Source organism: Mustela lutreola, chromosome 8, assembly GCF_030435805.1.
Source record: "Mustela lutreola isolate mMusLut2 chromosome 8, mMusLut2.pri, whole genome shotgun sequence".
NCBI classification, from domain to species: Eukaryota; Metazoa; Chordata; class Mammalia; order Carnivora; family Mustelidae; genus Mustela; species Mustela lutreola.
In genome coordinates, this window is record NC_081297.1 from 133901493 (window position 1) to 133914561 (window position 13069).

General features: G+C 42.4%; 1 protein-coding gene and 1 pseudogene across 3 annotated transcripts in view; both read right to left on the reverse strand.

Moving 5' to 3' along the window:
* LOC131839345 (putative tetratricopeptide repeat protein 41) overlaps window positions 1-13069 on the reverse strand; it is an 84103-nt gene that overhangs the window by 25908 nt on the left and 45126 nt on the right. For all 3 annotated transcript variants that reach the window (XM_059186696.1, XM_059186694.1, XM_059186695.1), the window contains one exon: window positions 5203-5342. In XM_059186696.1, the coding sequence (XP_059042679.1) occupies window positions 5203-5342 (140 nt within the window). The remainder of the gene's footprint in view (window positions 1-5202; window positions 5343-13069) is intronic.
* Window positions 8064-8502, reverse strand: LOC131839354 (calmodulin-1-like; annotated as a pseudogene).

The following is a 13069-nucleotide window of genomic DNA, read 5'->3' on the forward strand; positions in this document are numbered from 1 at the left end:
AGCTTGTTTTAGTTTACAGCCATAAATATTTCTGGGGTGCCTGGGTGGCTCAGTCGGGGTGAAGTGCCTGCCTTCAGCTCTGGTCATGGCCCTGGGGTGCTGGGATTGAGCCCTGCATCAAGGAGCCTGCTCAGAGGGGAGCCTCCTTCTGCCTCTGCCCCTGCAGCTCCCCACCCTCCACCTGCTCGTGCTCGCTCTCTCTCTCTCACATAAATAACATATTTAAGAATAGTAATAATAATAATAATTAATATTTTCGAAGGAAACAGTGTGTTGCACATGTTAAAATTCCCAGGGGAGGTATTATCAAGAATTCAAAGCAACTCCTAAAAACACTATCAGTGTGGACCTTGAATTTAAGAATGACCAGACACATTTTTGCTTAGAGACTTGAATTTAAATTCTCTTTAATGGCTCAGCATTGTTTAGTTCAGGAGCACTTAAACTTCATTACTTTGTATTACTCCTCTACCAAAACTGTTCCAACGCTTAAGAATCTACCAGTTGGTTATAATTTTCTAAAGGTCCACTGCAAGAAATGAGAGTTAAGGATGAGTTATCTTACTACTTAATCTCGTTTCAGGAAAAGTAGTATTAACCAGAATATATCTGAGAACTGAGGCCCTATTCAAATGAACCACCACCCTCATTGGTTCTGTAATACTTCCTGCTCTACCACAGTGTGAACCCAGGAAAGGACTAAGCCTGGCTGCTTGGCATGAATTCTTTGTGCTCTGCACCTGTTGAAAGTGCTCCCCAGGCCAACGGACCTGCAGCGTGACCCAAGAGCTTTCTAGTAGGTGTTTTGGAAACAGGTTACCTCGACTCAGATATGGATCTCCTCAGCCCTGGAGGCAGCCAGGTGTGGTAAGGAATCTCCGGGGCAGAGGCCACAGCTCATTCACGCATCCCTCATACATATCTTTAAAAGTGCCCCTTCTCAGCGGCTATCCTAGATCTCACCCCTACTGCTCACTCTTCCTGTCCCCCACTTCCATGCTGACTATATTGACGAACCCTGTGAATGCCGGGTTCGGATATTGGTTCGGATCATGAATGGCTGCAAGTAACAGAAAACCCAAATGAATAGTGACTTGATATCTCCCTCATGCAAAAGTCAGGAAGTAGATGGCCTGGAGATACAGACATATCATGATGTCAGAGACTCAGATTCCTTTTAACCTGTTTCCTGACCTTGCCTGACCTCTATTTCCAAGGACACCTCTTGGTCTAAAATGGCTGCTCCATCTCCAGCCATCGTAGCCACAGTCCAACCAGCAGGAAGGAGGAAAGAGGAGAAGATCAGACTCTTCACTTCATGAAAATCTCTTAGAAGTTACCCATATCACTCTCACTTAATGTCACCAGCCCAAACTCGGGCACGTGCTCATCTCTAGCTCCAAGGAAAGCTGGGAAATGTAGTCTTTCCAATCACTTGCAGAGCGAAACATTCAGGAGCGGGGTACATTACTTACTTTGAAAGCGGGGATAGATCTTGGAAAATTAAAGTCTGTATACTTCATTTACCCTTTTCTTCAATTAATTTCAAGTTACCAATGTTTCCACCCATTTTCTTCCCTCCTGCCTATCTCAGAGGAAGAGATGCCCAACCTCCTTTTCAAGGACCCACTGCCCCCCTGAACTCTCAAGAGGCCTGTCCCCTGAACAGAGTTCCCACTGGCATCTCCAATCTGCCCATCTCCCTGGCTCCTTTCCTGCTCCACACAGACATACATCTCCTGGATCAAACCTCACCTGAAGCTGATCGTATCTTGACTTTTCATCTTTCTCCTATTACTGACAAGCTTCTCAAACCAATATCAGTTTGTGCTGGTTCTCCATTTCATTATGACATACTTGCCTCTTAAAGCCCTGCAGTTCAGCTCCTCCCACATCCACCCCCTTCCATCTCTGGGGTTACCACTGACGGCACTCACCAGAATTAGGGGCCTTCTTTTGGTCTTCATTTGTCCAGCCCCCTAAGCAGCCCTCCTTCCCTGGTTCAGGGGAAACTATGATCCCCCTACCCTCCTCCAATCCCTCACTCCTTTACAAGCTCTTCTTTCCTTGTCTCCTTTTAGGTATAAATAACTTCCCAGGAACCAGTTCCTATCATCACTTGGAGGCCTTGTTTCCCTGCGTGTTTCGGCATTCACATGTAAGTAGATGTCCCCCACCAAGTCTCTCTCCAGATTTCCAACACTACCTATCCTCCAGCTGGCTGGAGACTCCACTTGGATATCTTTCCCCAACTGCAAACTCAGTAGCTGAAACATTTAAAATTTATCGTCTTCCCCTCCAAATCAGCTTCCTCTCTAGATTTCTCTGTGCCTGTCAACCAGGCTCAAGTCCTCAGGGTCCCCCTGAGTCCTCCCCATGTCCTGGCCACATTTCTAGTCCAGAGTGGGACTGAAGCCTCAGAGAGGGGGACAGCTCCCAAGTTCCCACCAAACTACTGAGGTCCTGCCACCCTTGAGTCTCACTGCCCACGTTGCCAGAAGTACCCATCGGCATGGCAAATTTGGTGCTATGTTGTCAAGCCTCCTCCTTATGAAAACAGGTCTTTCATTCTCCTCAAACTCCAGACTATCCCACCATCCAGGCAACAGAGCTTCGTGGGCACTCAGTAAATATTTGTTTATATTTCACAGTGATTGTGTTAGCACAAGCAGTGTTCCACTCTCAGGTCGCAGTCTGCACCAGCCACCACCCCTGGAGCCCCGACTAAGCTGAGCACTTGCTACACGTGACTTCAGTAGGGATTTACAGAAACGCTATGAAATAGGGATTATTGCTCCTCTACTACAGGTGGGGAAACTGAGGCTCCATGAGGTTCTATAAATCACCCAAGCCCGCATGGCTAGCAAGGAGGAGAGCAAGGCCTTCGCACCCAGACCTCCTCTCCCCAAAGCTCGGCTCTGCACATTTAACAGATAAGTCACCGACACATAACCGGAGGCTCCTTCACAAAAGTATTTTTTTTGGTTTTCCAGCTGCCTGCCACACTGACTATGAAACTGGAGTGGGGAGAGCCTGAGATCTACTTTTTCAACAGACAGACCGATCAAATCAGCTTCTCAGCCTGAGCACCACTGCCACGTAGGGCAGGCTAGCTCTGCACTATGTGAGTCAAGCGGGGGAGGGGGTGTCCCACGCAGGCCCAATATGCAGCAGGCAGCACACCTTGCTTCTACCCTCCTGATGCCAGTGGCAATACCCACCCCCAAGTTGTGACAACCAAAAATGGCTCCAGTGTCGCCAAAACTACCTCCTAGCTGAAAACCGCTGCATTAAAATTCCTAAATGACCTAATAAGCTGAAGAGATTATAACAGTTACAACACGCAGAATGCATACACCACAAATAACGAGATCCTTCCCCCTTGAGAATGTTAGGCACCTATTTCAAAGACGTTGTTATTGCCAAAATAGTTTTAGAACTTCTCTTTTGGAAGTAACTTCAGCGCCTAACAAAAATTCTTTTAACAGTCTCCATGGTGGCTAGGCCCAAAGCGTTGTTGCAAAAATATTTTGAGAACAGAATCATAAGATTGATACCTCACAAAGAAGTGCTCTGAGGAGGGAAATTTTCTTTGAATGTCTAAGCTGTGGCGCAGCTCCGATGAAGCCGTCTTACCCTTTCACGACCACATATCTGACAGGCTCTGCTTCATGGCTATTTTGCATGTTGCCAGTGTCTTCCAGCTAGACGGGGAGCTCCATGAAGGTAGAAACTGTGCCTGCCTCGCTCACTGCTACCACCCCAACTCCCGGCACAGTGCTCCCTCACAGGCGAGGCAAGGCCCACAGTACGAGTCAACCGAGGGGATGAATGAGTGAATGTCTAAGTGAATGACTGGAACCAGGCACTCAGAGATTACCTAGTAAGAAAACTGGTACTCTCTAGACAGTAATGTCTGTCTGTAATGGTCATCTGGACCTGGTAGAAAAAAAAAAGAAAATTGGGAGCACAGGGGAAAGTTCCACAGTCAGTAGTAAGATAGCAGAGAATCACCAGACTCCACCCCCTGGAAGATGAAAGAGTGGCCAAGATAGCTTCATTCGGCGGTCTTATTGTTTCTAACCTGGGCCTCCAGGACTTTATAAGCCATAGACAGAAAGAACACAAGAGCTACCAGTTCTTAAGCTCTCACTGTGGGCCACACGGTGTGTGGAGTGCTTTGTGTACTTTCTTACTCCAACCTGTTAACAACCCCTTGAGACAGATACTAGAATCCATAACAGAGTCAGAGAGGTTAAAATTCTCACCAAGGTCACACAGCAGTGAGCGCCAAAACTCTTTAAATCTGGGTCAGCCCGAAAACATCCCACGCTCTCTTCACTACTCTGTGTCGCCTTCTAAGGACGTGAAGTATTTACAAAGTCAAATTGATTCACTGATTCGTTTATTAGGCAGCTGTAGGTTGTAAGATGCCATGGAGAATACAAAAATTGGTAGATAAGCATGGTCTCCACCATGAGGAGACTTGCCATGTTAAGCCTTACTAATCTCTTTAAACAGAATTCTTTCTAATTCTTTCTATAAAGGTGTGTGTTGATGGAGGCTGAGGCCATCCATCACATTTTATAAAAATGTGAAGCTCTTTGTTTTAAAATAAAAAGAGCTTGTCTTGGGTTACACTAATCTTGGTCTATAAACACTACTGAATCAGTAAAAACTTGTAATTTTTTTAAAGGCCAGTTCAATGTCCTCATACACACAGGTATAGTTATGCATTAGGAGTAAAACTTTCATTGTACTCAACAAAGCTAAAACTTAATATTTCAGAAAAAGTAAATTAATATAGAGACAATATAATCAACCTTATCCAACATTTTTGTAAAAATTATAACCAGAACCAAGTCCTTAACCTGTTTTTTATTAGTTCATTTCAACCCAGTACGCTACTCCTTTTGCTTTATTGACATTCTTTTTTCCCTCAAAAATTGTACTTCTTGGTATGCATTCCTTCAAAAAATGGCTCCCATCTATCTACTACTTGTTGGTACTAATCTACAGTTTGGGCTATGGATTAAAGTCAGCTTTCTCTCTGATCAATGTAATTAAATTAGTATCTGTTATTTATCATTAAGTCCTCTGTTTGCAGATGACATTATAAGGGAACAAAGGTAAATGATATCTGAAAATATCTGATACGAACAGAACCGCATTTGAAGGATTTAAAGTAATTTCCCACTTTACCTGCACGAGTATGTTCTCGACACTCAAGAACAGCTCTTCTGCTTCTCTGGTCTTGCCCACGAGCTTCAGAAATTTTGCAATAAAGAACATTAATCGGCATTTGTCAGTGGTGGTAACCTCAAAAAGCCTGCATTCCAGCACTAAATTGGAAAGAAAGGTAAATAATCCTAAATAAAGCATATCTGGAAAGGAACAAAGAGTCCCTATCACTTAATCTTGATACAGGAGTTATAAATACATTATCCATATTTCAGTATTTCCCTCTCAAGGGATTAGCACTTTGCTTTTATTAGCACTTACACACGTTACCAAGTATTTGAAACAATGACAGGAAAAATAACCTAATGCTTTTAAATCATCTTGATATGTAAATAATGAAAACCAGAGAGTCAAAGGAGCATTTCCACAGTGCAGTCCACATATCACTGTAATATGGGTTTGGGGGTGATTTTCAGGCAAGAATAAAAAGGTGTTTAAATGACTTACACAACTCTGCCCTCTGTTGCAACTGTCTTGAATTACTGGCTTTACCAGAAGGAACAAAATGTTAAAGGAATCAAATAAGGAATATGCTTTGTGTGGTGTGTGTGTGAGTGTGTGTGTGTATGTGTGTTTTATACCCTCTCATACGCAAATGAAAATATATGAAATTTTTGAACTTGAAGACCCAATTAAATACACCATACTACAAAAGTCGTCATTTCCAGAACTTATCCCCCAAGATTCCAGCATCTGAACTTCTACATGGGACCATTGTTACATTTCAAAGTATTGCATCTGATGTGTTTGACACAAACACATCCCATGTTCTTCAACTGTTCCGTTGGCTCTGCCATAGGCTACCTGGACACTGAGTACATGCCTGCTTCCTTTCTGCCAACTTTTCCAGGGATCACCATTTGGGCACGGAATAAATATGTATGGAGCATCAACTGTCTGTCAAGCAGCATTCTAGGCTCTCAACACCAAGCACAGCAGATGAGGCCATAGCTCTCAGCACAAGAGAGAGGCCAAGAGGCTCTGAACCATAGCTATAGTGCTTCAAGGCCAAGAGCAAAAACTAAATGAGAGCCAAGGGAGGGAAAGAGCTCAAGAGAGTCCAAGACTCTCATCCACAGTGCCTATCTGAGCAAAGGGACCAAAGGTGGGAATAAGAGCTGAGGGGTTGGGGACCTGGGTGGCTCAGTGGGTTAAGCCTCTGCCTTCAGCTCAGGTCATGATCTCAGGGTCCTGGGATCGAGCCCCACATCAGGCTCTCTGCTTAGTGGGGAGTCTGCTTCTCCTTCTCCCTCTGCTCCTCCACTTGCTTGTGATCTCTTGCTCTCTCTCAAATAAATAAATAAAATCTAAGAAAAAAAAAAAAAAACTGAGAGGTCAATCCAAGCCACAAACGAAACTAAGAACTATAAGCAGCTGTTTAGAGCAGGCAGGCCGAGAGTGGTCTGGACAAAAAAACCCGAAGGATAAGCCCTTGCGTGGGCGGTGGAGAGGGGAGGGGGTGGAGGGGGAGTTGCAAATTCCACGAGGATTATCGGGTCCAGATCCCTGTCAAGGGCTCAGGTTGGAACGGACAATATCCATTCATTCTGTTTAATCCTCAATTCAACAATCTCATGGGCTCCAAGAAAACTTCCTTCGTGAATCCTTCCTGCCGCTGACCACATCCTCATGTTCGTTCCCTTAACACCAACGTGTAGTTTAACGGGCAAGCAAATAATTTTTCTCATGATATAACTAATACGGGTACCTCATAGAAACATGGAAAAATATAGAAAAGTACAAAGAAAAACAAAAACCACTCGTAACTGCGTCCTTCACAGATAAACTGCTTTCACATATTTCTGTATGTGCCTCTTATCTTCAGCACGTACCCACAGTCATTTTTTTTTTTAATAAAATTGGGATCATCCTACAGTATGTGGGATTTGTTTTTTTTTTTTAAGTTAATGGCCTTTTTATTAGAAGGGGGGAAAAAAAAAAGACTAGCATTTACAACTTGGAATGGCCGTAAACTGCAACTTCTTGAACAGCAGTGTTGATGGTTGCAATGAAGTCTACAGCCACAGCCTACTCCGCTGGCTCCAAGTCATGCTTCAGAAAGTTTCAAAAACAGACTGTCCACAGATGCTTCCTTGATAAGGTTTCTTTTTGAAAAGGTGTGTGGGTGGCAGCCTGACACCCATTTCGCTCTAGTACAACGCAGAGAACGCTAAACGGACACACGCAACACGCACGAGGAGGAATGTCATTGTCACCACGGGTGGGGACACCCGGAAGTACGGCGGGGGAGGGGGTCTGTCCTCTGGGGGGTGGGGGCTACGTCTAGACAGTTTATCCTTCACCCATTTTCCTGCACAGCGTCCTGAGGTAAACCAATTTTCAATGTTTGTTTTCGGTAAACCTGCTATGGCAATTTATAGTAACGGACTGAACTAGAACCCATCTGAATAGGTTTTAAATTTGTTTTTTCATTTTTTTGTTTTTAATACAAATGCCTGACCGTGCTCCATTGTCAAGCCACATGCATGAAAAACTGGGCAGCCCGGTGTATAAACCACTAGCAAATGGGACTGCAAGGAGTCCACTAAGTGCTTCCTTATCTCCAGGTGGTACAGGTGTTTCTATGGTAAAACTGATGTGCTGTTAGGTCTTCAGGGGAGAGGACCACCAATCCACACACACAGATTTTGTGCGTGTGGACAGAAAGTGCTTCTGACATTCAGTTTTGTTATACAGAAACAGAATGCATAAGTGAATTTTTTTTTTTTTTTTTTTTTTTTTTTTTTTTTTTTTTTTTTTTGCAAACGTTTAAGAGATGCAATTTGATTCTTCTGGAGTCAGGAAGAGTTGAAAGTAGGTCTTCATTCTGTAGTCACCATCTGCACGAATTCTTCATACCTGACTGGTCCTCTCCATCGATACATGCTTCTCTGATCATTTCATCTCCTTCTTCATCTGTTTTTCTCTTAAGCTGGTTGTGGATGATGGAGCTCTGCCGCACTGATGTCCCCAGTGCCATCCTCGTCAAAGAGTCGAAATGCCTCCCGAATTTCTTCTTCACTGTGGCTTTCATTTTTCTAGCAATCATAGTCAGAAATTCTGGGAAGTCCATGGTGCCATTACCGTCGGCATCTACCTCTTTGATTATATCTTGCAATTTGGCTTCTGTTGGGTTCTGACCCAGTGACGCCATGACAGCTCCAAGTTCCTTTGTTGTGATGGCACCATGGCCATCTTTGTCAAGTACGGAAAAGCCTCCCTGAATTCAGCAGTCTATGCTTCAGTCAGCTGATCAGCCATGGTGCCGAGCGAAGGGAGGAAGCGCAGAGGAAGCAAGGCTGGGGGCGGTAGGGGGAAGGGGGCACAGTGCAGGGGCTGTGTGGGCGGGGGTGTCCCCTCAGCACTGTGAAGTCGCTACTACCCTACTGAGCAAGGGCGCCCTGCCTCTAGGCTCCCAGCACCACTCCGTGTTATATCTAACACCTGCTTTTTCACCTCCATATTCAACAAATACTTATGTGTCAGCACTGTGCTAGATATTGAATACAGACCGGATACAATATTCATGGTTCCTGCCCTCATGGAGTTTACAGTCTATTGAAAAATATATTGTATTATGAATATTTTTCCACATCTTTAAAAATTGAGAACACATGTACTTACCATTGGACTGTATTCCATTTTACAGATTACCTTGAGTCAATTTTCCACTATTGATTCAATTTTTTCATTTACATACGATTTTTTATTTAATATTTATTAAATGTTATTTAGTGAGAATCATTGGCAGAAGCCTTTTTAAATATCCCTCATTACTTCCTTAGGGCAACTGTTAAATTGAATAAGCCACAGGGTATTAATATTTTTAAGACTTTCTATATATATTGCCAAATTGCTCCCCAGAAAGATTGTCCCAGTATAAACTCTTACTGTAGCATGTAGAAGTACCTATTTCCTCACACCTTTACCAACACTGTTATTGTTTTTATTTTTTATTTTTAGCTTTTTAGTTTTTTTCTATTTTTAAGTAATCTCTACACCTAACATGGGGATAAAAGTTCCAACCCAGAGAGCAAGAGTCACATGCTCTACCAACCAAGCCAGCCAGATGCCCCCATTATTTCATGTTTTAAAATTCACTAAAAAAAAAAAAAAAAAAAAAAAAAATCATTGCCCATCTGGTACCTGAAAAATAGCATTTTGCTTTAATTTGCATTTCTTTGATTACTAGTGAAACAGAATATAGTAATGTATTTATTAAAAACATGTTCATCAACTCTAAGATGCCATCAATGGCAAGATGCATCCTTTTTCAGAAATGTTAAGTTTGGGGCAAGTCTACTTCTTAAGAACCAATGAAATCCAGTATTTATTCTTTAGTGAACTCATTCTTCCAATAACCACTTCCAGTGCACTCTGAGTACCTGCTCTGGGCCAAGCGCTGTCCTGGGTGCAGTAGATAAAGGATGAGACCAAACAGACCTGAGACTCACCAGCTGGGCTGTCAGAATGGTGGGGAAGATAGATTATCACAGAATCATTGAAATGAATATAAATTCAAACTATGAAAAGAACCATGAAACAGTTGGTGATATGAACTGTGGAAGGTCTCTGCATAGAAATATCAATTAAGCTGAGAGTATAAAAAAAAGTAGAAGGTATTGAGGCAAAATGAGGGAGAGACAGTGTGGGAATTCTGGGCAGAGGAGGAATACGTGCAAAGGCTCTGGCAGGAAAAAGCAAGGTGCTTAGAGAACTGAAAGATGGGGACCGAAGAGCAGAGAGAGTGAGGTGTTTGGTTCCAGATCATGGTGGAGACCTAGGAAGGGGCCATTCAGCAGCCACACCACACCTGGTGCTGCTGCCCTAGCAGGCACTGGGGCTACAGCAATGAACACAGGGGGCAGAGTCCTTCTGTTATGGAGCTTACATTCCAGCAGCTGGGAGAGTCAGAGACAGGGCAACGGAGAGAGACAGAAGGAGGAGGAGGAGGAGAAGAAGAAGAAGGAGGAGGAGGAGGAGGAGGAAGAGGAGGAGGAGGAGGAAGAGGAGGAGGAGGAGGAGGAGAAGGAGAAGAAGAAGGAGAAGGAGAAGAAGAAGAAGAAGAAGAAGAAGAAGAAGAAGAAGAAGAAGAAGAAGAAGAAGAAGAAGAAGAAGAAGAAGGAAGAGGAGGAGGACAAGGAGAAGAAGAAGAAGAAGGAGAAGAAGAAGAAGAAGAAGAAGAAAAAAAAGAAGAAGAAGAAGAAGAAGAAGAGGAGGAGGAGGAAGAAGGAGAAGAAGAAGGAGAAGAAGAAGAAGAAGAAGAAGAAGAAGAAGAAGAAGAAGAAGAAGAGGAGGAGGAGGAGGAAGAAGGAGAATAAGAAGAAGAAGAAGAAGAGGAAGAAGAGGAAGAAGAAAGAAGGAGGAGAGGAGGAGGAGAAGGAGAAGGAGGGGACAGGGGAGAGGAGAGGGAGGGGAGGGAGAAGGGAGCAGGGAGGAGGTGGAGGAAGAGGAAGAGAAGGAGGAGGAGAAGGGGGAGGAGGAGGAGGGGGAGGAGGAGAAGAAGAAGAAGAAGAATGGGAAGAGGAGGAGGAAACAAACCAGACAAAATCAGGTAGAGGCAACAACTATGCAAAGAATTAAATCTCATTTATAAGACAGAGAATGACTAGATATAACATCAGATTGGGGAAGCCACTCTGAGAAAGTAACATGTCAGCTGAGATCTAAATAACTAGAAGAACTGGTACTATTAAAATATGAGTGGGAAGAACATTCTTGGCAAAGGGAACAGCTGGTGCAAAGGCCCAAAGGCAGAATGTACTTGAAGGACAGAAAGAAGGCCAGAGCAGCTGACATCTAGAGGCCAAGGGGGAGAGTCTTATAAAATGACACTACTTGGGCATGCAGGGTCAGATTACACAAAGAACTGTAAGTTAAAGTGAGGAGTTCGGATTTCAGTATAAGTGCAAACAGCAAGTCTCTGGAATGATCTTAATCTGGAAAGTCACATGATCTGGTCTACATTCCTAAAAGCTCATTCTGGCTACTAAGCAGACAATGGACATTATTGCAAAAAAAAAAAAAAAAAAAAAAAAATTGAAATTGAAAGTAGGAAGGCCAGTTCCGAGGCTGTGACGCTGGGTCAGGTGAGTAGTGATGGTGGCGGGGCTTGCTAGAGTGATACCAATGATGAGCTGGGGTTAGGATGTTCCCTCTCACCACTCCTATTCAACATCACACTGGGAGTCCTAGCTACTGCAATAAGACAAGAAAAGGAAATTTAAAAAAATATATATATATAGGGAAGAAAGAAATAAAACTCTTTCTGTTCACAAATGATAGGCTTATCTATATAGAAAATCCCAAAGAACCAACAAAAAACTCCCATATCTAATAAGCAATTATAACAAGGTTACAAGATACAAGGTTAACATACAAAAGCCAATTGCTTTCCTATACACTGGCAGTGAACAATTGGAATTGGAAATTTAAATTACAATACCATTTATAATAGCACCCCACAAATGAGCAGCTTAGGTATAAATCCAACAGAATATGTACTTGATCTACATATAGAAAACCACAAAACTCTGATGAAGGATATCAAAAAAAGATCTAAATATACTGAGAAAGGTTCTGTGTTGATGGGCTGGAAAACTCAACATTGTTAAGATGCTAGATCTACAGATTCAATGTAATGCCAATAAAAATCTTCCACAAATGTCCAACCAATCTTTGACAAAGCAGCAAAGACAACTGAATGGATAAAGTCTTATTAATAAATTGCTCTGGAACAACTGAATGTTCATATGCAAAAAAAATAATAATCTAGACACTACACTTTCATAAAACACTTAGTCAAAAGGGATCACAGCCCTAAATACAAAATGAAATGCTATAAAACTTTTAGAAGGAAACAGAAAAACACCTGTGACCTTGTGTTTCAGTGACGTTTTATTAAGTAAAGAAAGCACAACCCAAGAAAGAAAATACTGATTAGGTTAGACCTTAATAAATTAAAAACTAATGCTCCATGAAAGATACCATCAAGAGAATAGAAAGATAAGATATAGATTGGGAGAAAGTATTTATAAAATATACATCTGATAAAGGACTTCTATCCAAAATGTACAAAGAACTCTAGAATTTCAATAATAAGATATGTAAAGTAACATTATTTATCATTAGGGAGTTGCAAATTAAAACAAGAAGATATCACTGCACACCTGTTAGAATGGCTAACATTAAAAAAAAAAAAAATACCGAATGCCAGTGAGGACGCAGAAAAACAGAAATTCTCATGCATTGCTGGTGGGAATGCAAAATGGTACAGTCCCTTTGGAAGGCAATTTGGCAGCTTCTTAAAGAAGCTAAATAAACATAGCCATACCACACATTTAGGTAATCATGCTCATAGTTATTTACCCAACTGATTTAAAAACTTGCATGCAAATGTTTACAGCAGCTTTACTCAAAATCATCAAAAGCTGGAAGTAACCAAAATGTCCTTCAATAAGCAAGGAGATAAATTGTGGCATATTCATACATTGGAATATTATTCAACAATAAAAATAAATGATATGCCAAGCTATAAAGAGATATGGAGGCATCTTAAATGCGTATTACTGGTCTTCACAAATGCGCGTGGCAGCTCTGACAACTTAAAGAAGGGCATTGGTGGTGGAGGTGGACAGGTGGACAAGTTTGGGAAACATTTAGGAAGTAAAACATGTCAGGACTCAGTGATGAAATGTATTTGGGGAGGGCATGCAGGACAGAAGAGCGTCAAGGATTACTCCAACATGGTAAATTGAGAGTTTCCGGAAGAGAACCTGATTTGGGGGGGGGATGTCTGTGAGTTCAGTTTTAGAGGCATTGGATCTGA